This window comes from Asterias amurensis, chromosome 4 (genome assembly GCF_032118995.1).
Source record: "Asterias amurensis chromosome 4, ASM3211899v1".
NCBI classification, from domain to species: Eukaryota; Metazoa; Echinodermata; class Asteroidea; order Forcipulatida; family Asteriidae; genus Asterias; species Asterias amurensis.
The window spans coordinates 26423264-26450517 of record NC_092651.1 but is presented as its reverse complement, the minus strand read 5'-3'; the positions used below and the strand labels follow the sequence as shown (position 1 = coordinate 26450517).

The 27254-nt window shown below is 37.7% G+C and overlaps 1 protein-coding gene across 1 annotated transcript; it reads left to right on the top strand.

Annotated features, from left to right (window-relative positions):
- Positions 1-2697: 2697 nt before the first annotated feature.
- On the top strand, positions 2698-5044 carry LOC139936116 (beta-1,3-galactosyltransferase 1-like). The gene is made up of 2 exons (XM_071930847.1): positions 2698-2784; positions 3508-5044. The coding sequence occupies exon 2, from the start codon at positions 3526-3528 to the stop codon at positions 4591-4593; it is 1068 nt and encodes a 355-aa protein (XP_071786948.1). The 5' UTR covers positions 2698-2784; positions 3508-3525; the 3' UTR covers positions 4594-5044.
- Positions 5045-27254: the final 22210 nt, after the last annotated feature.

The window sequence follows — 27254 nt, the reverse complement described above, 5'->3', positions numbered from 1 at the left end:
TTCCGAGATCAAACTGAACTACCACTATGCAGATTTATGCATAAATTATTCAACTTGCCTTTTTATTAGGCAAGACGTTTTTTTTTTATAAATTCAGGTTTCAATTTTAAAGAGACTTTTAATACTATGAATCATGGTCATCATGAAGGGTGAGGTCAAACTCGAATCAGTGAATAATTATATCAACTTAAATGGACAAAGAATTACTTGTAAAGTGGTTGTATGCTAATGTTTTAATTAGTAACCAACCAATGAGATTTCAGGATGTAAAGTGTCGAAAGAAAGGTAAATTTCCTTAGCTGCAATAATTCTGCCTTTACCCTCACACGTCAATGAAATGCACCAGTGTGCACAAGGTTTCTGTATTTTGTTGCACTTAGCAGTCTGAAACCACTCTGATCTTATCGATTATATATTCTTTTTTTATAATAGTATACCTGTAGTGTATTTTTCAAATTAACATCTTCACTGTCTTTAAAATATTAAATGAAAACTTTAGTGGTAGTTTTTGTGAAATTGCATGTAATTGTCAAAGACAAGTCTTCTCACTTGGTTTATCTCAACATATGCACAAAATAACAAACCTGTAAAAATTGATGTTCCTTTTTGATAATAACATTTTTCAAACTAATATATTCATTGTTTCTGAAACAATTAAGACTTTTGTACTTATTTTGAAATTGCATGGTCATGTTTGTCAACAGTGCCATGCTCTTTTGAAATATCTTTGTACGTTTTAACTTTTAATTATAACATAGAATTAATCTCAAAATATTACTGAAATATTATCATGAGTATTCATTATAAACTTTGTATCAATCAAATTAAAAAAATTATATGATCTGGGGCCAATTTCATAGAGCTGCTTAAGCAAAAAATGTGCTTAAGCACGAAAATAGCTCGCTTATTTTACACATGTATGTTACTGGCCAAAATTTCGTGCCATATACATTGCTTGTGACTGGTATTTAGCTGTTGTTTACCTAGGATCACAATTGAGTGGAGTCTTGGCCGGTAATCTGATTTTACTAAGCAAGGATTTTTTCGCTTAAGCAAAATTTTGTGCTTAAGCAGCTCTATAAAATTGGGCCTTGTAAGTCTGTATTTAGGAAAAACAGAAAGTTAGATGATCTTGCAAACTGACGATTTAAGTTTTAAAAGTACTCAATAACAAGTAAATTATTTCATTTATATTCTACATGCATTTTGTAATATTTACTACTGAATTTAATTGATAAATTATTATTCAAAGAAGTATCTATTTAAAAAAATGTGAGTTTTTAAAGTCAACTCTTACAAAAAAGTATTCATGAATAAACTACCATTGTCTACGATTGTTTTAACACTGTGATGGGGGCCATGGTATAAAGACATTGAGTTTCTTCACACTTCAGGGATTTTTTTATTGAAATAATGATAAAAATAAAGGTTTAGGTTTACAAATTTCTACAACGATGCAAATATTGATGTAATGATTACAAGCAACTGTGAATGATGAATTGCTGCAAAATTAATAGTAAGATTTGAAAATTGCACGGTGGGAGTATAATCAGTTAAGGTTGGCAGTAACACCATGTGCTATTAACCTCATTTAAAGACTCTGGACACTATTGGTAATTGTCAAAGACCAGTCTTCTCTAGTGGTGGTGTATCTCAACATATGGACAAAAATAATAAACCTGTGAAAATTTGAGCTAAATTAGTCGTCGAATGAATTAGAAATACACATACAACGGAATTGCCATTTTCATGCACATTAATGAATTTTAATCTCTTTATAAAAATGTAAAATTATTTCGGTATTTTTTTAGGGAAAATATGGTATTTTTAAATAACTGTATGTAGACAACAATTTGTATAGATGTAATAATCTGCATGGTGATAAAGAATCTATTAGTGAAATGTTTATCAAGTTTGGAAACGAGTATGGTATGGTTTATCAAAAATAATTTTTCTACAATTTTTTGTTTGTATTTCAATTAAAATTGTTATTTTCAAAAACAGAAAGGAACAGTACTGGTATACTGAAATAGAAATATCATTGAATTGCCAAATAATTATGCAAATTAATAAATCACCTCTCCAAAAGATTTCAATGATTAGAATGTTAGTATTTCAGTTTGTTTTTAATAGAGGAAATGGTGTTTTAAAAAGATTCTGTAACCAAATGAAATAAAAAAGATATACTCCATCAATATGTTTTCATTGTTTTTAATCATTCGTGTTAGCTTTGTTGAGGACATGTCTACAGGCCTAGTAATGACTCCCTAAAGGGGATAAAAATACCAAGCTGGCAATAACTAAAAGCAATTGGTGTAAATGATAACGAAGTGTACAAAATCATGACATTTTAATTCAGTAACCTGACGACACTACTTAATCTAGTCAATGTGAAATCAACGGTCTATAGCTTGTGGGATTCGAACTTAAACCTTGTAACTTAAAGTATAACCACCGGGTAGCAAGCCCTCTTGGTCCGTCGACGGTTTTAGTAGTGGCAAGCCTTGCCGCTGTTCGATGAGGTCATGGAACGGTCATCGTGTCATCGTGTTATCGTGCCCCCTTCCCCCCCCCAATCTTCGGCCCCTTAACCCACCCAAAGTCCGCCTAGCCCAGCATTGACTTATGAGGGCGCCATTCAATCATAATGGACAATCTGGTGCCAGTGTATGTACGCATGTACTCAATGAATTTCGTCTGTTTACCAGACGACATACAAATTGTCACACTAGTCGGGCAAAATTTGGGAGCGCACAAACCATCAAGAATGCGTCGAGAATTGAGGTATAATTTGTGTCTTTCTTTGTAAATAAAACCCCTTTCGCCTCTGCTGCTTGCCGTCATGCTAATGCATGTCTCACCATGACGGCATCGGGCATTATAATCATGATTTAATCAGCCGGCCAGCGGCAGTAACACTACCCCTGAGCTGAGCTCAGTACGTCATTTTTAGTAAAGTAGGCATACTTGTAGACCCAGTAACTGGGGCGCTGTACTCCTTTTAAAACAATTTTTGACTTCATCTGTTGTACAAAAATTGTTTTAAAAGGAGTACAGCGCCCCAGTTACTGGGTCTAGCATACTTGTACTTATGTTTTTTGGTCAACAAACTTTGAAAATTACACAATGAACAGTAACTTTGTGAACCAGTTGCGGTAGAATATCGCTCTGAAAAAGTTTCCGTATGGCGCCACCACTTTTTCAATCGATATGATATGGTATAGTAATTTTTAGTATCTAATTTACCTCGACGAGATATCCATTTTTGTAAAGTTAGATGTGCAATCTCCATCATATGACATAATTATTTTCTTCCATTGATTTTTGTTAAAGTTTTCGTCTTGCTTGCAGAAAGTCCATGCTCTGAAAGCCTCTATTGTATTGTAAATAAAATGTCACTGGTCGGATGGTGTATATAGGATTTAAAATGTATTCCTTATTCTTTATGCTAGTGATGCAAATAAGCAGATCCTATTCTTGGTAAACAGATATTTTAACTTTACACAGGTACAGCAGACACGAACGATGTCCAGGAAAATACCCATTCCACTAAGAGTTTTTTGCGTTAGCCTGCTCGTGATCTACCTATGGAAAATCAGAGGACCGGCAGAAATTGTTCCTAAGACAGAAGTGGACGTAGACAAGTTAAGTCGCGTAGAGTGGCTGCAAAAGGATGATCTAAATTTGACTAAGATTAAGGAGTGGTCGTCACAAAGTTACACAGAGTATTTAACAAAGGCTTATGAACCACCAAAGGAGGAACATGTTAACCCGCATAATTTCAAACTTCTTTTGGACGAGCCAATGGCGTGCATGGATGTAGAAAGCGCGACTCCGAAGCGTGTGGTGCTACTAGTGCTTATTTCCACTGTTCATGCTAATTATGGACGGAGGCAAGCGATACGGGAAACATGGGGGAGTCTGGAGGAGATCGGAGGGCTACCTGTGGTGACATTGTTCCTTCTTGCTCGTTCAAAACACTTGGAGACGAGTCTTCATGAGGAGAGTGCGGTGTATCATGATCTTCTGATGGAGGATTTTGAGGACACCTACAAGAACCTGTCGTTGAAGACCATGATGGCAATGAAGTGGGCTAGTACTCATTGCCCACAAGCTTCTTTTGTTATGAAGACGGATGACGATATGTACGTCAGCTACCGCAACATCTTAAACTACATTTTCAAGTCTGAGATTCCCAAAACGGATCTTGCCGTCGGGATGAAGATAGGTGGTGAGGCTCCGATTCGAAATACGAACAGCAAATGGTACATGCCTAAGGAATTATTTCCCGGAGACGTTTACCCACCGTGGCTTTCAGGCGGAGGGTTCGTCTTATCCGGTGATTTACCCGGACGAATCTACGCAGTGTCTCTCAATACCAAACTTCTGCATCTTGAAGACGTCTTCGTTGGAGTCTGTCTTGAAAAGTTGAAGATAAATCTAATCATGAATCGACAGTTTTCGAACAGGAGATTGACGTACTCTTATTGTAAATTCCGTAATATTATAACTACTCATGGTGTACCTTATCAAGACCTAAAGGCAATTTGGGCGGATCAATTAGTTGACAAACCATGCTGGTTCTGGACGTAATCGAAAAGATCTCTTCAGCCACTGTTAGTTGTTCCATTCTTTTTCATAATAAGAGAAAAAAACTAATTGACAATTTTTAAATTCACAATAGTCATAAAGCGACAGTCGATTGTTGGGAATGAGTGCGGGAGTGTGTGAATGCGTGGAAGCACATGTCACATAAGTTTTCAAGCACAAAATGCTTCAGGCAAACTTCTTTCATGCGCAAGAATATGAATGGGGCGCCCTGGAGCCACAATAATGCAATACTTAAAAAAAAAATTAGTTTGTTGAATGCTTTCACTGTAACTCAAAAAGTTCTCTCTGCATGATATTTTTAGGTTTCCTTTAATATTTCTGGCCCTTCTTCCGAAGAAGGATAATTTGTTGACGGTTAAATTTGTAAATCAAAATGTTTTCTTAATCTTTATTTCATTAAAATAATTTGTTGATGGTTGAATACTTAAATTAACATTCTGTACTTGACGAGTTTTTATCAGAGTTATTTGTTGTTTGCTCTAACCCTAATGTTGTTGAGATTTATATCACTTGAACTTTGTATTGTATTTGTACACCAATGTAACCTGTGAATCTAGTAGTATTTGGACGAGCGCCCTCTATCATATTTATATGTGGCGATTGTACAAATCTTCTTGCACAATACATGGCCCAATACATAATAAGTCTACCGGAATATGAGGCTATACATTCTTTAAACAGTTTTACTTTGACATTGCACAACACTTCGCTGATTTGAAGCATTGATTTAAAACAAAATCGACATGATTTAAACCCCCATTGTGGGAATTTAGGAACATGAAAGTTATGTGTATAGGATTTGAGGCATTGCATGGTGAGGTATTAATGTATATTGGGTTTGCAGTAACACCATGTGTGTATTTCCAGGTAGAGTTTGTTCTTAGAGAACTGTCTTGCTTTATTCTACTGCCGCGGAGTAGATAATCGGAGGTTCGGGAGACTTCTCAGAGAAAAGAACTGTCCTGCTTTACCAGGGCGGATGGTATAGAAATTAGGCTGGACTACTACTTTAGCTTATAGGATCGTAATAACTGTACTGCTGCGGAGTCAGTTCTGATTTGGTCTCAACGTTTCGACTAGCTTGCTCTGGTCATCGTCAATTATGTCTACACCCTTTATTATGTATTGGTCAGAAGAGGGCGCTCAGACATGCCGCTAGTCTTCCGTTTTGCTCCCTGGTTCTCCGCGATCCGTATTCCGTGATAAATACCGATCAATGCTCCAGCCGATGATGGCGGTATTTCAATTCACCGGTAGCCACACTAGACATAAAAAACCTAGGTTCTTTATGTCTGTGCCCTGGTAGTCGTTCATCTTCGCGAAAGTTGCCGGTCTCAGAAATTGCGGCATTAGCGACGTAGAGACAACATTTCGTTGAGTTTGTATTTGCTTCCTCCATGGTCAGAATGCTCGACAATTTTGTTAAACATTTTATGGTGTTTAAAGCTTTGCATTTTGTGGAGAATAAGAGTTACTATAAATATAAATAGTAATAGCAAACTAGCGGGTACAACCATGGGTAAAATCTCTTTTAAAGGAGTGGTGGCTCTGAAAAGAGCCGGTTTGGTCTCGACGTTTCGAACAGTATACTCTGCTCTTCTTCCTTGATTGATATGAATGAAGCAGAGCGGTCGTGTTTATCGTTCGTAGAACAGTTGTGAAACACGCTTGGAAAATGAACGGCAACTTGATTTCTTCGGATGGGACATTAGGCCGTAGGCCATGTGCACGAGGATTGGTAGTGCACATGAAAAACCCAGAACACGTATCGTGGAACAGTGCAGGGTGTAAATCCTTCGCAATTATTTTTATGTTTCTAAGAAAAAGTTTACGACGTTCCCCACCCTGTCCCAATAGTTATACATTGGGATCAAGCTGATCCTAAACACCATTGGCCTCTTTTTGATGAAGAGTGGAGGGTGGGGTTACCTCTCGATGAACTTGATTGGTGCTACGATGAACCTCTCAATAAAGTTTGCTCAAAAAAGTTGATACACCAAGAAGATTAAATTAAAATACTTTTGATGGTGTGTCTTTCTTGAATTTCCGGAACGACACCGTGGTAATAATTTGTCAAAAACAAGTCTTCTCACATGGTGTACCAACACGTTATGCATTTACCAACAAACATGTGAAAATCTGGACTCAATTGGTTACCGAATGAAGAGAATAATGAAAGAAAAAATACCAATGTTGCACAAAATAACTGTCATGCTTTCAGCTCAATGCCTTAAAAAGTCTTCAGGCCTAAAATCTTGTAATTATTTGGGTTAGAAATTAGCTCTTTCTCAAAACTGCGTAACTTCAGAGGGAACCGGCCTTTCATTTTACTTTCACCTGCCGTCTTAACATTATAGTCAAACAAATAGCTTTTGATCATCCAAAACCTGCAATACTGAACACAGACACCAAACATCAAGCTTTGTAATTACTCAAAATAATTATCAGCATAAAACCTCACTTGACAACGAGTAATGGGGAAAGGTTGATAGTATAAAACATTGTGAGAAATGGCTCCCTCTGAAGTGACGTAGTTTTCGATAATTTTCCACGAAGTTGATTTCGAGACCTCAAGTTTAGAATTAGAGGTCTCGAAATCAAGCATCTGAAATTGACAAGGGTGTTATTTTTCTTTCATAGTTAGCTCACAACTCCGACGACCAATTGAGCTCAAATTTTCACAGGTTTGTTATTTTGATAATTTTGTGCATATGTTGAGATACACCAGTGAGAAGACTGGTCTTTGACAATTACCAGTAGTGTCCAGTGGCTTTAAAAAACAAACCTGTGAAAATTTGGTCTCAATTTGTCACCGAAGTTGCAAGAGAGTGTTGAAAGGAAAAATCCCCATATGGTACAAAACAATGTTCATGTATTCAGCTCGATGCCTTAAAAAGGCTTCAGGTTTGAAATCTGTTAACAATTATTTTGGTTTGTTTCAAAACTACATTACTTCAGAGGGAGCCGGCCTTTCATGTTACTTTCGCCTGCCGTCTTAACATTGTAGTCCAACAAATAGCTTTTGATCATCCAAACCCTGCAATACTGCAGAACACAGACACCGGTGCAGAAAAGGGAAACAATGCGGCTCAGTTCGGAATCTGAATCGCACGGAAATCCAGTCTCGTTTTATAATCTAGGCAAAGAGCGCATTCAGTTACTCCATGCCCCGTTTTCGGCCCTCGTCACCCACTGTGGAATCGAATAAGAGGACTGAAAATTCGTGTGTGCCGTCTCTGGGTGTCGATTACACATTACACGACAGTGATAAATTGCGCAAATATTGACACCGGTTTTTAGATCCGTATGGTCTCATGTAATACAAACCTGCTCCACGCGAATAACCGGGGAACATTGTTCGAATTCGATGCCGGCTCTACTGTTGACGTCTTGTATCTGATTTCGGTGGAGAACTTCCTCGTCTCGAGAAAAAGAAGACGAGGTTTCCTCGTAGATGAGGATAGTAGAACGAGAATCAGGGATGAATCTATCGGTCAATTTCCGTCCTCGATCCCGGCCTAGTGTGGTATATCGATTAATATTTTTTTTAATATACGAACTAGTTCTTCTGCACTTGTCGAGCAAGTAATCTACAGTCCCGTCCCGGTGTTAAATGCGAAATCAATTCTGTTCTACACTGCCGCGAGTAACGCAGACGACAATCTAAACGAAGTGCTGTGTTGATTTTTTTGGCGGGAAACACCGTTCGTTAGAGTGAAGGTATAGTATGCGATACCGACGTTCAATATCACCGACACCGTGTTGGCTTACTGAAGATGGGGTGAGGCGAAGTGCATGTGTGACTTTAAAAGAGAAGAGGGAGACTTGATGATAGAAAAATCGAAAGACTATCAAATGATTATATTTCCCATTAGTGTAATAGTATAGCAGACATTCCACCGCTAGTAAATCGGTCGGCATTTAATAAATGGAAAAGGAATTACCAGGCTGGGCTACACTATTGCTCCTGGTGGATTTAAGGGCAGCGTATATACTTTTTGGTAATATTGTTAAAGACCAGTATCGTCACTTGGTGTTTCCCCCAACGTATGCATAAACTAACAAGCAAGTCTGTGAAAGTTTTGGCTCGATTTGTCATCGAAGTTGCAAGACAAAATGAAAGAAAAGGTCGACACCCTTGTTGCATAGCATTGTTTGCTTTGGGATGCCTGAGGATGACTTTTAGGGATATTTTTTTGGAAGTTGTCAGATAGTAGTTCTGCCGTTGTTTTTTAGTTGTGCAACAGGCGTGGGGTCCGGAGCTTTAGACACCTCGAGCCTTGATGCTCGAACTTTGCACGCTAAACTTTGCACCTAAACTGTCAAGTGATTTAGGAACTATAATTTGGGGGAAAATTTGATACTGATTTAAAGGCAGTGGACACTATCGGTAATTACTCAAAATAATTTTTAGCATAAAAACTTACTTGGTAACAAGCAATTGATAGTTTTTGATATAGTATAAAACACTGTGAGAAACGGCTCCCTCTTAAGTAACGTAGGAATTGTGTCTTTGATGTACAAGCCCCTCCCAATTGATGCCCATGCCCTTGGGTGTCCCAATTTAAAATCTTTACTTTTTATAAAATGAAATTAATTTCAATGTTTATAAACTGTTTTTCCATTTACCAAGAAGTTAGTTTAAATGTTTCTACACTCACGTAAGATTATCTTATATAAAAAGAAAAGAAGTAAAATAGAACATTCAAAAGGGGTTGTTTATGAGAACAGCCAACGTAAACTACGGTTTTTATTGGCCAGAAGTTGTGCCACCTAAAATGTTAACGCTATATAGTTTCGGCGCTGCATGGTTAGTTGTATGCCATGTTTATACAAAGTTAGAGGAGTGTACAAATCGATCCTACAATAATTTCCCTATAAGACGAATGTTACGTTTTCTATCCCCTTGACAGCACTGTGGCGTAAATGCCAGACAACAACATTGAGCTAAACACCAGCTCCAGTCGCTTTTTCCTTTTAATTCAACCCGGAGTGCCATTTCCACTGTTTTCCTTCCATATCCTAAGATAATACCGAATGATTTACTCAACTCGCTGGTGTATGTATGTTCTGGATTAGGAATGTTGCCGATTCGCTTCCACAGGCAGGACGGGGGGCTGCATAAACATGATTTTGATTTGTCAGACAACATGCCGGTAAAAAAAGGCGGCAAAACACATGGAAGGAGGTCACCTGTCTGAACCCAATGCGACTGATGTTGCGGCTTGAAATAGGATAACATTAACTGTTATGTTTGTCTAACGCAGGAAGTATTATAGAGTGGTGGCAGACACAGAATGTTTTAGTCTCAGCGATCTTGACATTATAATTTAAAAAGGGCCCGCCTTTGGGTAAAGTAAAACGTGGCTAAAGTCGTGTTGTCTTGAAGAAAATTGTTTATACATTAAATTGATCTTCAAATGGTTGCCTGTCAAAGGATATTCACATAATTGGACTTTTCCCAACGTAACGTAGGTTTAACTCTGGTTTTTAAATCAAGTTAGTGGGCACGCGAGTGAGACCTTTTGATCGCTAGGTGGCAGCAGACTAACCCAGTAAAAATCGTTGTTCACGAAAGTGCATGACACCAATCTCTATCATATTATCACCAGTATATGATAATACTTACCGGTTTCTAGGGCCTATGTTTTTGCCATTTTGAAATTAGCAACCCCCCCCGAAAAAAACAAAAAAAAAACAAACCCAAAACGCCCACAACCCCAAAACAAACATTACAACAAACAAAACAAAACAAAACACTTTTGCCTACATGCACACAGGCACAGTGCGTATACACCATGTGATGTGGGCCTACTTTGTGATCTCAGGAAGTGATTTAGATTCATCAATAGCTTTCTTTTATTCCTGAAGATTGGTCATACACACAATGTAATTTCATTCAATGTACAGTCCTATACTTTTAAAAAATTGCATCAAAACGTATAGGCTTACACGGCATGCATTGATACTTTGTTATTATGCGAGTTTCAAAATAGCGTCCACTGTCTTCAACAAACACTCGCAACCCGCTATCCAGTGGGTATACTATAAATCAATGACACATGCTCAGAATTACAAAAATTACCCTTCTACTGCCATAGTATAGGGCCACAGGAGACCTTAGCCAGTTCTGTGGGCAACTGAGGAAAAACGCAATCCATCTTTAGCCGGTGATTGCCTTGGCACGTTCTGAAACAAAATGTTTGAATTACTTCCATCTGGGCGCCGTATTTGATACCCATACATTAACCCACCCTTAATGCATTCACGGGGCAACCACAGTCGTGAATGTAACGTTCTACCGCACGTTTTCATCAGATTGTCTCGTGCAACGGTAATTTTGTTGTTTAATTCGTGAGGTTCTTCAACAATTACTTCTCTTGCTTCGAGGGCATGCATTAAACGGCCACAGATTTCTGCGAAAACGTGACAACAACAAACTTTTAAAGGAACACGTTGCCTTGGATCGGACGAGTTGGTCTTTGAAAAGTGTTTGAAACCGTTTGTTATGAAATGCATATGATTAGAAATATATTTTAAAAGTAGAATACAAAGATCCACACAAGTATCACTCGAAATTGCGTGGTTTTCCTTTTACCTCGTCGACTAACACGGTCGGCCATTTATGGGAGTCAAAGTTGACTCCCATAAATGGCCGACCGTGTTAGTAAAAGGAAAACCACGCAATTTCGAGGCAAGTTTGTGTGGTTCATTGTATTCTAGTTTTAAAACATCTTTCTTACCATATGCATTTTATAACAAACGGTTACAAACGCTTTTAAAGACCAACTCGACCGATCCAAGGCATGGTGTTCCTTTAACTCAAAACGTTGCGTCACAAAACAATTATTAACGCCAGATTAGCGCTTGCAACCAGCTCTGCAGGAAACCCAAGCAACTAAAGGTCAGCACTCCTCCATTTTTAACTTAGTACGCTGTCTGAACATAAGACTCTTCAGATATGTATATGCAAGAGTAATTTCAACAATTCCCAGAGCTCCTACTGTTTTTGTCGGTAACGCTCCAAAAGAACTGTCTTTAATCACTGCAGATTATTAGTTTTACGGACTTGATTTTGCCCGTGTTTCTCGAAGAACTCGACTAAAAACACTTCATGTGATGACCAAGATTAGTTTAGTAGAGCGCATTATGTCAACGCAGAGACCATGCTACAATAATAAGAGAGCTAAAGCCAACTTAAACGCCACTTAAAAATAAAAAAAAACAACAGATTTTTTATGGAAATAATCATCAAAGGCACCTAGTGCGTCCATTAAAAAGCAGACTTGATGTGGCGCTGCGATTTAATTTATAAATGATAAAAAACTGATAAATCATGACCAAGAAACTAAACTTTCAAATCACGTTCACTGTCATTTTACAGAAGACTGATTTTTGGGTGGGTTATCGCAACATCTCACAGTCATCCCCACACATTTTCTGGAAGTACTCTCCTCTTCATTTCTTGCCGGTAATTAATTCCGGGGAGTCGAAATGGCTGGACGGTTGACTGACGTAATGAACTGATTCGAGATACCCCAATTATCATCGACATTACGGCCATTGCTGAAGCACGCGTTCGGCAGTCCCCTTTCAATTCCTTGCGATTTGAAAGATAATTCCAACGGGATCAAAATAAAAAGGGTAGATTTTGAGTGAGTATGTGCCGAAGTGTTTGTGTGAAATCCATGACTTGACAACTGGCCTCGACAGTAATCTATACGCTTGTGAACATGAGACGAACATCAAATGCCTCGTGGATTCTTTTGTAGATCTAACCCCATTACTATAAGACTTTTTCATTTGTGTTGACTTTGTTCTGAGAAATTAAAGAATTTGTCTGCAGAAAATACCAAGAGAACTCATGTATTTACTTTTAAAGCCATTGGACACTTTCGGTAAACAGTATTGTCCAAAGGCCCACACTTCGTGTATCATAACTTATATATAGATAAAAAAAAAACATGTGAAAATTTAGACTCAATCGGTCATCGGAGTCGGGAGAAAATAACGGGAAAACCCGCCCTTGTTTCCGCACGTTTCGCCGTGTCATGACATGTGTTTTACATAAATCCGTAATTCTCGTTGTCGAGAATTGATAATTGTTTTAATGTTTTCTCAAAAAGTAAAGCATTGCATGGAATAATATTTCAAGAGAAGTCTTTTACCATTACCTTCTGTAAACCCTGTAAGTTATTTGTAAATCTGTGAACTTTTTTTTTCTGTTCCGAAAGTGTATAATGGCTTTAATATTTAGATTACAACCATGTAGTGAGAACCAGGATCAGCGATGCCGCGATTTGTTCCCATCTAGTGCCAAATCTGAAGGGAACGTATTCCTTTGTTTTTTGGAACGGTTACCGTTCCATTGTTTTAATCCTGTATAAATGTACATAGTGTACGATAAACCTAACTTAGAATTGTCGGATCAGCTTTTTAAACATAAAATGGCACTTAAACTTAAAGGGAAGGTACATGTTTGGTAATTACCCAAAACAAATATTAACTTAAAACCTGACTTGGTAACGAGCAGTGGAGAGCTGTTGATAGCATACAACATTGTGAGGAACGGTTCCCTTTGAAGTAGCATAGATCTTGAGAAAGAGGTAATTTTGTCACTAAAATAACAAAATACTTCTAGCTAGAAGTTTTTTATTCCTATCTGAAAGCACACAAATTCGTCCAAAAAGGATGTTTTTTTTTCTCATCATTTTCTCGCAATTTGTATGACCAATTTAGCTCAAATGTTCACAGGCTTGTTATTTTATGCTTATTTTGCGATACACCAAGTGAGGAGACTGGTCTTTGACAATTACCAAACGTGTACCTTCCCTTTAAATTGTTGACTGAATACTTCACAATGCTGGATTCAACACATTCAAAGTGTTGTCACACCGAACTCTTGCAAGTGTTGGATTTAACTCTTTAGTTTTTAGAGTGCAGGAAGAATAATTCTTAATAGAAAGACGCAATCTCAGAATCGTTTCTGAGAGTAGCGTTTCTCAAGTTCGAACTTTGGGGAAAACTGATATATTTTTCTATTACCGCATTGCCTCGAACTGAAATGATTTTCAAAGTTCTTTATACTATCGAAAGCTGCCGCCTTTCTGCATTTTTTTTTTTTATTGACATTAATTTTAGGAGTGGTTAAACCTTCCCTTATGCCTTTATTCGACAAACAATGTACTCATATTGCGGACGTTTTCTTTCTACTGATGACACTTTTCAGTAGAAAATTCATTGTCTTACTCAACGCACATTCCTGGAACAATATTGCAAGCCTCAAATTGCTTCCAACTGACCAACTTCAGTGTCTCAAATTTGTAAGAGTTCAATCTGTGGTGAAGGGCACGTTCAAATCTATAGTACGCTGAAGAGCCTTTTGAAGAGGCCATTTTGTATTTACACAGCTAGTTCTGAAGCGGGTCACAGGTCAGCATTGGAGGCTGTGAATCGTAGAGGGATTTGCCAAAAGACATAACACCTTTAACCGTCTTCTGACGACGTAGGTAATTTGATAGCATGTCATAAGAGGGCCAGCTCCAGCGGACAAAAACCTGTAATTTGATTTCAAAAGTTGAGGTGGGTAAGAGGTCCATTATTTCGGAAATCAATGGCAGCTCTTCACTGCAAGCAATTTTACCCCGGGAAAATCTTTAGTTTAACCGGAATGTTTTATAGGTTAACCAAATAAGATGTGCATTAAATTGTGTATAAATAAAAATAAATCAATTACGACTTGTTCACATGTAAACCTAGAGATTAATCTTGAATTTCTTTCGTGTGGGTTTCTGAAGAACCAAGTTAGTAATAGGGATTCTGTTTTTATTGTGTGCCATTTTTGCATCGATTATTGACTGTAACTCCTAAAAGGTCGAGATAGACTCTATAAGGGTCAAACGTCGGGCCATTAACTATTTTTTTTGGCTGTTAAATCACTCTCAGTTTACTGAAATCGACCAATGACGCAAAGTCATCCCTTCAAATCACGGGGACGTTTCTTGTCCTCTTTAAGGATGTCATGAAAGACATACAAACCAGGAATTAAACCTGAGATTAAATATGATTCTCTTTCATGCGGGTGTCCGTGGGTGTCCGTGAGACACCTTTCTCGTTTGTCCATAAATGCAACCCGCAGAGCAATTATAAACTGTTCCCGGCAGCATATTGCGCCACAACACTTTGTTACCGTCACATAATGCTATGGAAAATGAGCCAGGTTCCATAATTCAAACGTAGTCCCACATCCTTGCGGGAAAATACCGCAGGAAATTACCTGCACGTGTACATCCCGATATAAATGTGGAGATTGTGCAGTTATTTACCAGAACCAGAACCAGAATGTTGGAACGCCTTAAGCGTCACTTGGTGTTGGATATGAACACCGTATAAGGAGCTAGCGCCTATCATATTAAACGTGATGTTTAAAGATGCTATGTCAGATTTTTGGCCGATTTGACCCAAAAATGTTGATTTAAAATTCAATAGGTACTTTGATGGGGGTCGAGAAAGTTACAAGCTTTCATTTGAGCCATTGCTCGAAAAAGTCCGCAAATTATAAGTAGCAGTGAAATAAAGTGCTTAAAATTGGTTTTTGTCGGGATCCCAACAATATATCACGTGACCAATTCTTATGTGTTTTATAAGAAACGTTTTAAATTTGTGTCATGGTTCCTGACCATTAAAAGTAAAAGTTAAACTTTTTTCGTTAGAGCGGGTGATATTACCATTCACTCAAAAAATCTATTTTTTAATGTTTGGGGCCAAAAATCTGACATAGCATCTTTAAAACGCCAATAGGAACCATGGTATTTTGTTCTTCAAGCCTCGGTCTGGTAACATTGATAACAATGGGACAAAGTCAAGATGGCTGCACCAAGATAAAAGTATATTGCAATCAACCAAGAAACGACATAAAGTCGTCTTACACATCTGGGACATTTCTTGTTCTCTTTAATGATGTCATGAAAGGCATAAAAACCAGGAAGTACTGTTGAGACTGGGGCTCCTGAACCTCGATGCGCCATGAGCTGTTGATGTCGGCTACTTCAGTAGAAGGGATTTGTTTGCAGTTGCAGCAATCTCTGCAGTCTTAGCCCCCGTAAATCGTATGTTGACTCAGCTAGTTTCTGTTATTTTATTACAACTGTACTCATGTCCTACAAGCACTACGTAAAGGGGGGTTCATTCCAAGGTTTCGAAGGATTTGAGCAAATAATGTTCAACTACACAGTACCTTTTGTCAGTAGGGTTTGAAACTTTGCATGGTGAGAGTGAGTTTTGTGTAAATCTCTTTTGAGGGTGTGGCTCTGAAAAGAACCGGTGGTTGACAATTCAACATTTCAAACAGTTTGCTCTGATCGTCCTCAAGAGAATGTTGTAGAATGTGCCTTTTCTGTTGAGCCAGATCCATTTGTAGAAAGGTTCAAACCATCAGCAGTTCCGTGCTTTTACATTTTTAGTAGGATCTCACAAGTCATCAGTTAAGTTGGTCGTAATCGTAATTGTTCGTGCCTTGCTCTCGTGTTCTTGGCTCATACAGTTCCGTTGCTCGTTGGATAGCTTTTTGAAACCATGACCCACCCACACACTTCCTTTATAGAAGGATCCAATCCATCAGAAACTCCGTATTTTACAATGTTCCCAATTCAATCAAATCAATCGATCAAAGGTCATTTGTAGAGCACCAAAAACAAGAGTTTGTTAGTAAGGTGCTTAGGCACAACACCACAGGCACAGTTGAATGTTAGTAAGCCTGCTGGAACAGGTGAGCTTTAAAGGGTCTACGTACTTTTTGTATGACAAAAAACACAATGTCCACATTAAACTCACACAGTTTAAAGATAATGATAGTAGAAAGCGTCCCTGAAAATATTACTTGCTGAGGTGCTGTAGTTTTTGAGAAATGAGTAAAACAATGTCATGAAAATCATTTTCGTCTCGGTGATCATGAGACGAAAATTATTTTAGCATTTAAAACATATTTTCATGACATTGTTTTACTCATTTCTCAAAAACTACAGTACTTCAGCAAGTAATATTTTCAGGGAAGTTTTCTTCTATCATTATCTTCAACCGACGTGTAAAGTTTAATGTAAATCTGTGGACATTGTGTTTTGTGTGACAAAAAGTACCCAAGTCCTTTAAGGAGCGTCTTAAGGTGAGTGAGCTAGCATTTCTGATCTGTGTAGGAAGCTTATTCCACATTTTGGGGCCATATACAGAAAATGCATTCAAGAGTCATCTGTTCAGTTCGTGTTCCGTGGTTGTGTCTTCTAAATCTTCTGAATCTGAGGTCTCGAAATCAAATTCGTGGAAAGTTACTTCTTTCTAAAAGACTACGTTTCTTCAGAGGGAGCTGTTTTATACTATCAACAGCTCTCCATTGCTTGTTTACCATGTAACTTTTTATGCAAACAATTATTTTGAGTAATGATCAATAGTGTCCACTACTTTTAAAGCCATTGGACCCTTTCGGTACAGAATTTTTTTTTTCACAGATTTACAAATAACTTACAGGGTTTACAGAAGGTAGTGGTGAAATACTTCACTTGAAATATTATTCCATGAAATGCTTTACTTTTTGAGAAAACAGTAAAACAGTATCAATTCTCGTTAACGAGAATTACGGATTTATTTTAAGCACATGTCATGACACGGCGAAACGCGCTGATACAAGGGTGTGTTTTCCCGTTATTTTCTCCCGACTCCGATGGCCGATTAAGCCCAAATTTTCACAGGTTTGTTATTTGATATAGAAGTTGTGATACACGAAGTGTGGGCCTTGGACAATACTGTTTACCGAAAGGGTCCAATTGCTTTAATAACATCCACCGAATATCTGCCGTCCTTAAGTCATTATAGAATTGCCTAATTCTGCAAAACATGTATTTGGGCTAATCAGCAAAAACCTGTAAGAGGTAATGCGATTTCGTTGCGAGGACCCATTTTATTTGATTAGGCCAACGACCTTCTCTGTTACTAATAGGAAGTGTACTTTGTGTGTCTAGAAGAAGAGTATTGACAGCCTTTTACGTCCTTCTTTAGGAACACGGCGGAGAGCTTTCTCCCTGCCCGTGACAGCCAGTAAGGAAATACACACATTCAGATGAGATTGGTGAATAAGACAAGATTCATCATTTATGACGCAACACATCAACGCAGATAATGACTCATGCAAAGAAAGCTTCAGAAGAGAACCAATGTACTCAGATCACCATGATGCTTCAAGAAACAAGATCTCAAATTACATCTTCCCATCAAGTTCGAATTCGATGCCCTATTTGGGTCGAGCTGCGAGTGAGGTCTATTCTTACTACACCAACACATGCCTTGCGTTTTAATAAGAGCAATTATGTACAATTTACCGGTCGCTTTCATCGATTTGTACGAAACGAAGTCATGTACAGAGGCAACTTGAAACCCATTTTGTCAGATCCGGTTACATTATAAATGGGCCAGTGAGGATATCAGCTCTTTAAAGTGATCATTTTGCTATAGCGCGCCCTCTGTTGAATATTCAACGTGGATAGATTAGTGGCACTTGATGAGTAGATGTTAAAGAAAAGACTATAGTCTGGTCCTCTGTTTTTATCTGCAATGATAATGAGAGGTATTGGTTTTATTTGTGTATCGCGTGTAAAGCCCGGTTCATACTTCCTGCGAATGCGAATGCGAATGCGAAGCGAATGTTGACGTCACAAAAATCGTAACGAATATTCGCAGCAGTTCAGCTCCGGGCAACTCACTTGCGAATATCGCTGCGAAAAGATAGCTGTGACATCAAATTCACGTCAAATTCGCTTCGAAAGAAAAAAACACCCTTGCCACACGAAGGTGTGTGCCTTCAGATGCTTGATTTCGAGACCTCAAATTCTAAATTTGAGGTCTCGAAATCAAAACCGTGGAAAATTACTTCTTTCTCGAAAACTACGTCACTTCAGAGGGAGCCATTTCTCACAATGTTTTTTTTACTATCATCCTCTCCCCATTACTCGTTACCAAGTGAGGTTTTATGCTAATAATGATTTAGAGTACATTAGCCTACATTATGTTACCGTAAACCTTTCAATAACATAATGATTGTCTCATTGAATTTCGTGAGCACGTTTTGGTCGACAAACAGTGGACAATGGCCACATGAATATAAATTAATATTTGTTTACAGGATTATCATTCAAATTCACATTTTCTTTTCAAAATGAATGACGCCCAAACAACAAGCACATCGGTCGAAATTGGCAAAGATCGATCCATATGATATTGTTACACATCTTGTTTTATGCTAAATAATAATAATAATAATTTTCAATGACATTCCCCCCGCAATTTGCTAAGCCTTGGTGATACCACCTGTGTTACGGTCTACATACGCACACTGTGCGTGGATTGAAATACTATGACGTAGCCCTTATCATATCTGCTTCGGCTTAAAGGCATTGGACACTCTATTGGTAATTACTCAAAAAAATTATTAGAATAAAAACCTACTTGGTAAAGAACAATGGAGAGATGTTGATAATATAAGACATTGTGAAAAACAGCTCCCACTGAAGTAACGTAGTTTTCCAGAAAGAAGTAATTTTCCGGGAGTTTGATTTTGAGACCTCAGAATTAGATTTTGAGGTCCCGAAATCAAGTATCTGAAAGCACACACCTTCGTGTGACAAGGTATTTTGTCTTCCATTATTATCTCGCAACTTCGACAACAGTTGAGCTCAAATTTTCACAAGTTTGTTATTTTATGCATATGTTGGGATACACCATAAGTGGGAAGATTGGTCCTTGACAATTACCAAATGTGTTCAGTGTCTTTTAAGGCAAAGTAACATTATGTTTTGTTTAACCTTTTGATAGTTTTAACTCAACATAAATATAAATAAAAATATATTCATCAAAACTAAATAATGTGCACATATAATTTAAAAAGGTGGTCGCGATTATGACTTCGCCGAAAAACAAAAGCAAATAATTTTGTCCACGAAGAAGAATAATTCCTAATGCAATACACAATATTAGAAGCGTTACTGCAGTAAAGCTTCTCAGATTCAAATTGTGAAGCACAAACACTAATATATTTTTTACATAACCACATAACTTCGAGTTGAAATGTTTCTCATTATTGCTTTATACCATCGAAAGCTGCCGTTGGCTTCTATAACCAATAGTTTTTATCGCCATTTATTTTAAGAGTGATAACCAATTGTATGGTTTCCCTTTAACATAACATAAGCGTTTAATTTTAACTTCCATTTCTAAACATCTCTTCCACAAATCGCAATGAGTTTGAAAACATTTCCCGATGCGTTTACAAAAATAAATAATATCTAGGCCACAGTACTCGGAAACAGGTGCATGGCCTTTCTAACCGTAAACAAGGCAGTGCTTGCTCAACAAACATTAAAAATGACCCCCAAACTAGGTCACCGTAATTGAATTGAATGCCAATTGGGTCAATTAACAACGAGATATGATTCGCTAAGCCCCCGGAGGGGTGAAGCAGACCCGTTTATGATTACGTCATTTAACCTGATCAGAATGAATGTATCTCACCTTGTTCTTATTGCTGCTGTCAGTTTATGGGAGTACGGTGGCGGGAAACGCAAGAGTGGCTTTGAAAACAAACAAAATGTAGTAAGAATGTCTGGAAAGAGCACGGTATTATTTAATTAAATTAAGCCCGGTTCATACTCCCTGCAAATGCGAATGCGATACGAATGTTAACGTCACAAATTCGCAAAGAATAATTCTCAACTCACTAGCGAATTCGCATTCGCAGGAAGTATGAACTGCCCCCGATTTCACGAAGCGCTGCGACGCGTCGCAAGTGCAAGTTGCGACCGGTTACACGTCGTAAGTTGCGATATGTATGAAATCCATTTCATCAAAGTTACGATGCGTTGGATACGTCGCAAGTTCCTTGACAACGAGGAAGAACACGTCGTAAGTTACGACTACCCATAGGGTCGTCGTAAGAATGCTATGTTTCATTTGTTTACGCACAAAATGCATGAAAGGACATAACAATTACCACACGTAACTTCCGTGAACCAATCGGGAAGACACTAGACAACAAATGGAAATTAACCCTCCCCCCCCCCCCCCCAAAAAAAAAAAAAAAAAAAGTTCTGGTAAAAGAAAACAAACACACGCATAAAAAAAGAACACACATAAACTAAGACAACTAAACAAATAAATAATTATAAACCAACCAAAAAAACCCAAACCTAAACACTAGTCCGAAACGGTGTCTGCCATCTTGAATGAACTATAATTCACGACTGTTTCATGACCAAGTTGTACACAACATTAAACAGCCGAGTAACTTTAGCAGTTCATCCTCGTCCAAAGGGTTGTTTTTATTAAGAGTGAAAATAGTGTGTATTACGACTCGTCGCGGTTACAACGTGTTTGGTGAAATGGATTGTGGAACTCTTCGCAGCCGCGACGTGTCTTAGGTCTGCGACGCATCGCAAACCCTACGATGCGTCGCTACTTGCGATGAGTTTCGTGAAATCGGGGGCCTTTTTATAATTTTAAATCCGAGAGAGAGCACAGTGGTTTTGAAGCCATACCAGTACCAGTTTTCCTGTCTGGAATGCTTTTGGAAACTCGAGAAAAAGTAAATAAAAAAATAGCACTTTAAAGGGGAACCTGTAGCTTTGAGTTTTGCAAACTGGTCGATTGTTTTAATCCATATATAAATGTAAAAATGACACATTTTAAGTACCCTGTGAAAATATAATTTTAAATGTTGGCAGTATTTATGAGATATCACCAAAAATTGTAGCGGTAGGCCCATAGTCCATGCGTACAATATTTCATAATATTGGAACCCAATCTGAGAAAAGTTTCTGACATTAACGTTTTTCAAGTTCAAGTTTTATGGTGATAAAAATGACATTGAGATATGAGTAAATCAAGGTTACGAAAATAGTTTTTACATCCTGAGATAATATTCGTCTCCTGAGACGAATTTTTGGTGTGTGACTTGTTTTGCTTATTTCTCTAAAACTACAGCACCGCAGCAAGTAATATTTTAAGGGAAGCTTTCTATCATCATTATCTTCAAATTGTGTGAGTTTGATGAAAACATGTGGACACTGTGTTTTGTGTCCTACAACCCCCAGACCTTTAATTTTAGGAGACAAAACGTAAACCCTCTCTTTAAGACCCAACCAATCGCATTGCTTACTTCGATTACCCACATCAAATCAATATAAACAAGCTTAAGCAGTCCCCAATTAAACACACACCGTTTTTTTTATTCAATCAATCAATCAACATTTATTTCCATACAAACACAACATACAAATACAAACAATAGGATGTTACAAGACTGAAAACTGTATGGAGGCATGGCCCATTAAAGCAAAGCTTGTAAGCTGGGATGCCTTTACAAAACAAAGGAAGGTAATAAGATCATTTAAATTATAAAACAATGCGTATAGTAACAACAATAACATCAAAACGAGACGGATAAACGAAACGCAAAAACAAAACACCCAACAAGACAAAACAAACACCTCAAACTAACACCTCAAACAAAACCAAACAAACAAACAAACAAACAAACAATACAATTACCATAAGACGGCCACGACGATAGAACTAAACCAAAATAATGACAGATTCACAACTATGTTACATAATGGGAGACAATGTGTTTTCATTTGTCTTGCAACTTGACCGCCATAGACCTTTTCGCAAATACTGGGGCGCGCGCGTAAAGCTTGGAATTAGATGAATTGTGGTCTAGCTGGTAGCAAAATTTGATTCATATATATCCCACAATGCACCTCATTCAACAGTCTGCGCTTGCGCATTGGTATTTGCGATAAGGTCTATAGAACAAATTTTACAATCAACTCAAGTTTATAAGTATACCTAAAAGAGGGTCTCCAAGCATAAGTTCAGTTTTGTGATCCACTCAATTTCAGTTTTGTGATCCACTCAATGCCAGAGTCCTAACCTTAGGTTAAACATGTGTAAAATTGCACTGTGTTTAATAGGTATTATTTTTGTCAAAGACTAAAAATGTTCGTTGTTTTCAGTTCATGCCTAAGTTTTGATGACATTCACTCATAGTTAGCCTACGGCGTTCAATTTAACTTAAACATTTTTATTTTTGACTGGCGCACAAATTTTCCCTCGGAATGTACAGACCCATTTGTTTTTGATATCCGATGACGTCATGTTTCAAATTATGCTGTGAAACACTGCCAAAAATGCCAAACAGAAAAATATTTTCTGATGAATAATGATATTTAAGTGAGTGCGAGTTGATTTTAATGATCATGTTTACATGTTTTGTTGGAATTCCAAGCCTAACGAGTTTATAAGAATTTCCTACCGAATCTACATCCCAGATCCTTCTCCCCCGTTTCAGGAACTTGTCCGATGCTGACAGAAGAGCAATTAAGAGAAGATTTAAAGCCGTCTACACGAACCTTCTTGTTTAGTAGTGGGAAAGTTTGTCGACTTGCATTGGTAAACCAACGCATTAACTGTCCGTAGAACCGTCATACACAGAGGCCCGTCGGGGGCTCTATTTTGTCACCCACGGGTAATCAGATATCTTGCTCCCTTGTGCTACCTCCTTCTGTTGGAGCCCAAATCAGTTGTGTCTTACCTTTATCATGGAGCGGCCATTTTGAGGTTCTTTCATTTAAATCAACTTAACCAAACTGAGGCTGGAAGGAGAAATAGTCTGCTTCTTTTTTTGTTCAAAGAATATTAGCATTTATCAGTGGTATTGGATACGGGGAACACGACCAAGATGGTGGTAGCAAGATAATGGTCCATTATGATCTAAACGGAGGTGCATGAAGACAAGCAAATTCCACCTTGATAGGCTTTTGGGCAGGGGTGTCGACCCTTTCTGTCTCCCTCCTCAAACGATATGAACGCTTTAAAGCCCCTTTACTCACGAGAGCAATTAAGCAAGGGTCATTTGCTAAATTTTTAGCACAATAACAATTGTAGCTCGTGTGAAAGGACAACAATGTTTGTACTGTCTAATGTCACTTGTAAAGTCTTGCTACATTGTTCACCCCTACTAACATTAAGCAAGAAATCCCCTGTTAAATTGCTGTCGTGTGAATAGGGTTACAATATTTTCTTTTCATCCATCAAGAAGGAGGCATTAACTTTGCCTTCCCTCCAACAAAGTCATTATTTTTTATGACTCCTCCAGTTTCTATAGTACAAATATCCTCCACATTTTACACCTTATTCTTTTAATTTCTCAATTCACTTCATAATTACGATCAACTTAAACATTTTCAAAGAGACCAATGTTTTTCTCTGAAATACAAATATCTTCCACAATTACACCTCATTCTATTAATTTCTCAACTCACTTTATGATTACCATCAACTTTGACATTTTCAAAGAGTCTCCCTTGTATTTCCGGACTCCTGTAGTGTATTTGCTTAGGTAGATGAGATATCACACTTCACGTGTGAGTTGACAGCGCTCTTGTAAAGGTGACAGACTAATAGATGAGAAGAAACACAACTGGACACAACTAATGGTATTTACTCACACAGTGGGCTCTCTGACTGATCAAACAGACATCAATGTATTACATGTTAAATTATCATGGACGTTTGCAGCTAAAGGGCTCATTCTTCAACTATTGATAATGTCAAGAAAATTCTAAAGAATCCATTCGAGTCTTTTATCAGTGAGGGGAAAAATAAATTATTTTGAAGGTGTCCATTAAAAAAACCGTATACCAAATCAATAACAACAACAACAACAACAACAACAACAACAACAACAACAACAACAACAACAACAACAACAACAACAACAACAACAACAACAACAACAACAACAACAACAACAACAACAACAACAACAACAACAACAAAACACCAATACCCCACAGTCACTGCCTGGACATTCCTTTGTTCTGTACATTGAGGAAAGACCTATTCTCAACACTTTAAATAACATTCATGCAGACAGTTTCTCTACTCCTATTGGTGGAGAGCGCGTCATAATGTTTCAAGTCCCCTCTTTTGTTCTAAATCCAATTTCTTGTATACATTTGTACTGAAAAACAACAACCCGAAAACAAAAGGAGAAACAACAACAACATCCCAATACCCCACAAACACCCACACAAACTCTCAGATCTGTATTGCAGTCACTGTATGGGCATTTCTTTGTTTTGGAAATCATATTCTTCAACACTGTAAATAACAATATTTTGACGGATGTAGGCCATACAGTGTTTCATGTTCCTCCATTGTTTACAAAAAACACCCCCCCCCAAAAAAAAAAAAAGCTTCATCAACAACACTCAATAAATAAAACAACCAACACCACAACACACCCAACACTGCATGTGTTGTAGTCACTGTGTGGACATTTCTTTGCTCTGAAAAGCCGATTCTTCAACACTTTAAATAACAATATTTTGACGGGTGTAGGTCCACACAGTGTTTCATGTCCCTCCATTGAAGCTGTCTTTACAAAAAACAAACCCCAAACAAAAAAGTATCATCAACAACACTCAATAAACAAAACAACCAATACCCCAAACACACCTCGCACTGTGTTGTTCTTTACTCTGAAAACCCCATTCTTCAACACTGTAAATAACATTATGGATGTGTGTAGGCCCACACATAGTGTTCCAAGTCCCTATAGTGTTGACTTCTTTTGTTCCCAAGTCAACACTTCGTATGTATAGCATTAAAACACAAACAAAAATCATCAAAACGAAGAAAACACAATCAAAACAAGGCCACTTTTTCTTTTAGCAAAGGGCAATTTCTAATGGACATTTTTGGACATTTTATATTTAGACGAAATGTCAGTATTTTGCGTGGTGTTCGGTTCATTTGTGTTCCAACAGTTTTACTTCCCGCTCAAAGCACAAACAGCCTTTCCCATAAAGGGACATGGCCATTAAGGTGACTTTTGTTTTTAGAATCCCCTTTAGTCTGTCTATTAATGTGATCTGGTCTCAGCCGCACCTTGGGTCCATCAGTATGTTGACTGACATTTTGATAACGGTGTTCATAAAAACACTTACTGTGTTTTGGATTTGTCCCCGCCAAATCACAGGAGATACCTTTGGATGTAGATGTTGAATGTTAAAAATGTCATAATGTTTTATATTGATATTCTTTTTTTCTATGCAATGAAAGTTTCTGCCTTACTCTAAAACTGGATATTTTAGATTCAGAAGTTTTAATTAACAGCAATTAAACGGCAACACAATGTTATAGATTACACAGGAAACAGACATGGACTGTCAGAAAATAATTAAAAAGAAGTAGACAAACCAAAATGAAAAAACACACACAAAAGAACAACTAACTATTTATATAAATAGGTACCAAATACTTTTTGTAGGACAAAAAACACAATGTCCACATATTTACATTAAACTTACACAGTTTGAAGATAATGATAATAGAAAGCTTCCTTGAAAATGTGACTTGCTGAGGTGCTTTAGTTTTTGAGAAATGAGTAAAACAATGTCATGAAAATAACATTCGTCTCAGTGAGCATGAGACGAAAATTATTTTAGCATGTAAAACGTATTTTCATGACTTTGTTTTACTCATTTATCAAAAGCTACAGCACCTCAGCAAGTCATATTTTCATGGAGTTTTCTACTATCATTATCTTCAAACAGTGTAAGTTTAATGTAAATCTGTGGACATTGTGCTTTGTGTTACAAAAAATACCCACATCCTTTAAAAGGTATCATGCCAAATAATTTGTTTAACTGCAAAAACAATAAGGAATGTGCGTAACAAAGTTATAATATACACAATGCATGTCGTCTTGCTTTTGAAACCACCTTCCTTGCCCTAAAAAAGGAGAAAAAAGGGACTTGTAAAAAACCTCTCTGAAGTATTGTGTCGACAACTCAATTTCGACATGAAAAATAGGTCGAGTACAAATACAATTAACATAGACATGTTCCTGAAGGTGTAAAAGGAAAATATATTTGAATTGATTATTGGGAGCAAGTCAAGGTTCCTCGAGCTAGAATCGAGAAAGGGGGAAAACGGAAGGAAAAGAACAAGAGAAAAAGAGAGTAGGCATGCATGAAACCGTTTCTTTCACGGAGAGGCATTTTCCCTCCGTTCTTCACGGCGCTGGCACATAACGGATGTAAAACATCAATCCCTGTCGCGCTCTCTCAACCAACCCCCCTCGGCTTGCAGAACAGAAAACCCCCAGAATAAATTAGAGAGAAAAATATACCTTTGAGAAAGGCTCTGCTAGGGTCAAAACGTCAGACCATTATCTATTTTTTTGGCAGACAAAAACTTGGAGGCAGTGTTGCCCGCTCATCCCCCAGAGGGAGGGACTACAACGGTTGGAGTCTCTTGGTTTTATCAGTCGTAATCATCAGTTGCCTACCGTACAGGACTAGAATTGCATCTTTGCTTCAGGCTTTGGAAGTAGCAGACGTTCGATGAAAATGGCGCGAAACTGTCTAGGGGCGTGGCGCTCGTGGACTTTCTTGAGATGGAAAGTGTATTTTCTTCTTCAGGAATGCAATTTCTGTATCACCTCTCTGAAAAAAATATTAAACGACATCGACTATAAGGTCAGTTGCTTGGGGAGGGAATATAAACCGACGGTTTAGAGAGGCTGGTTTTTTCCA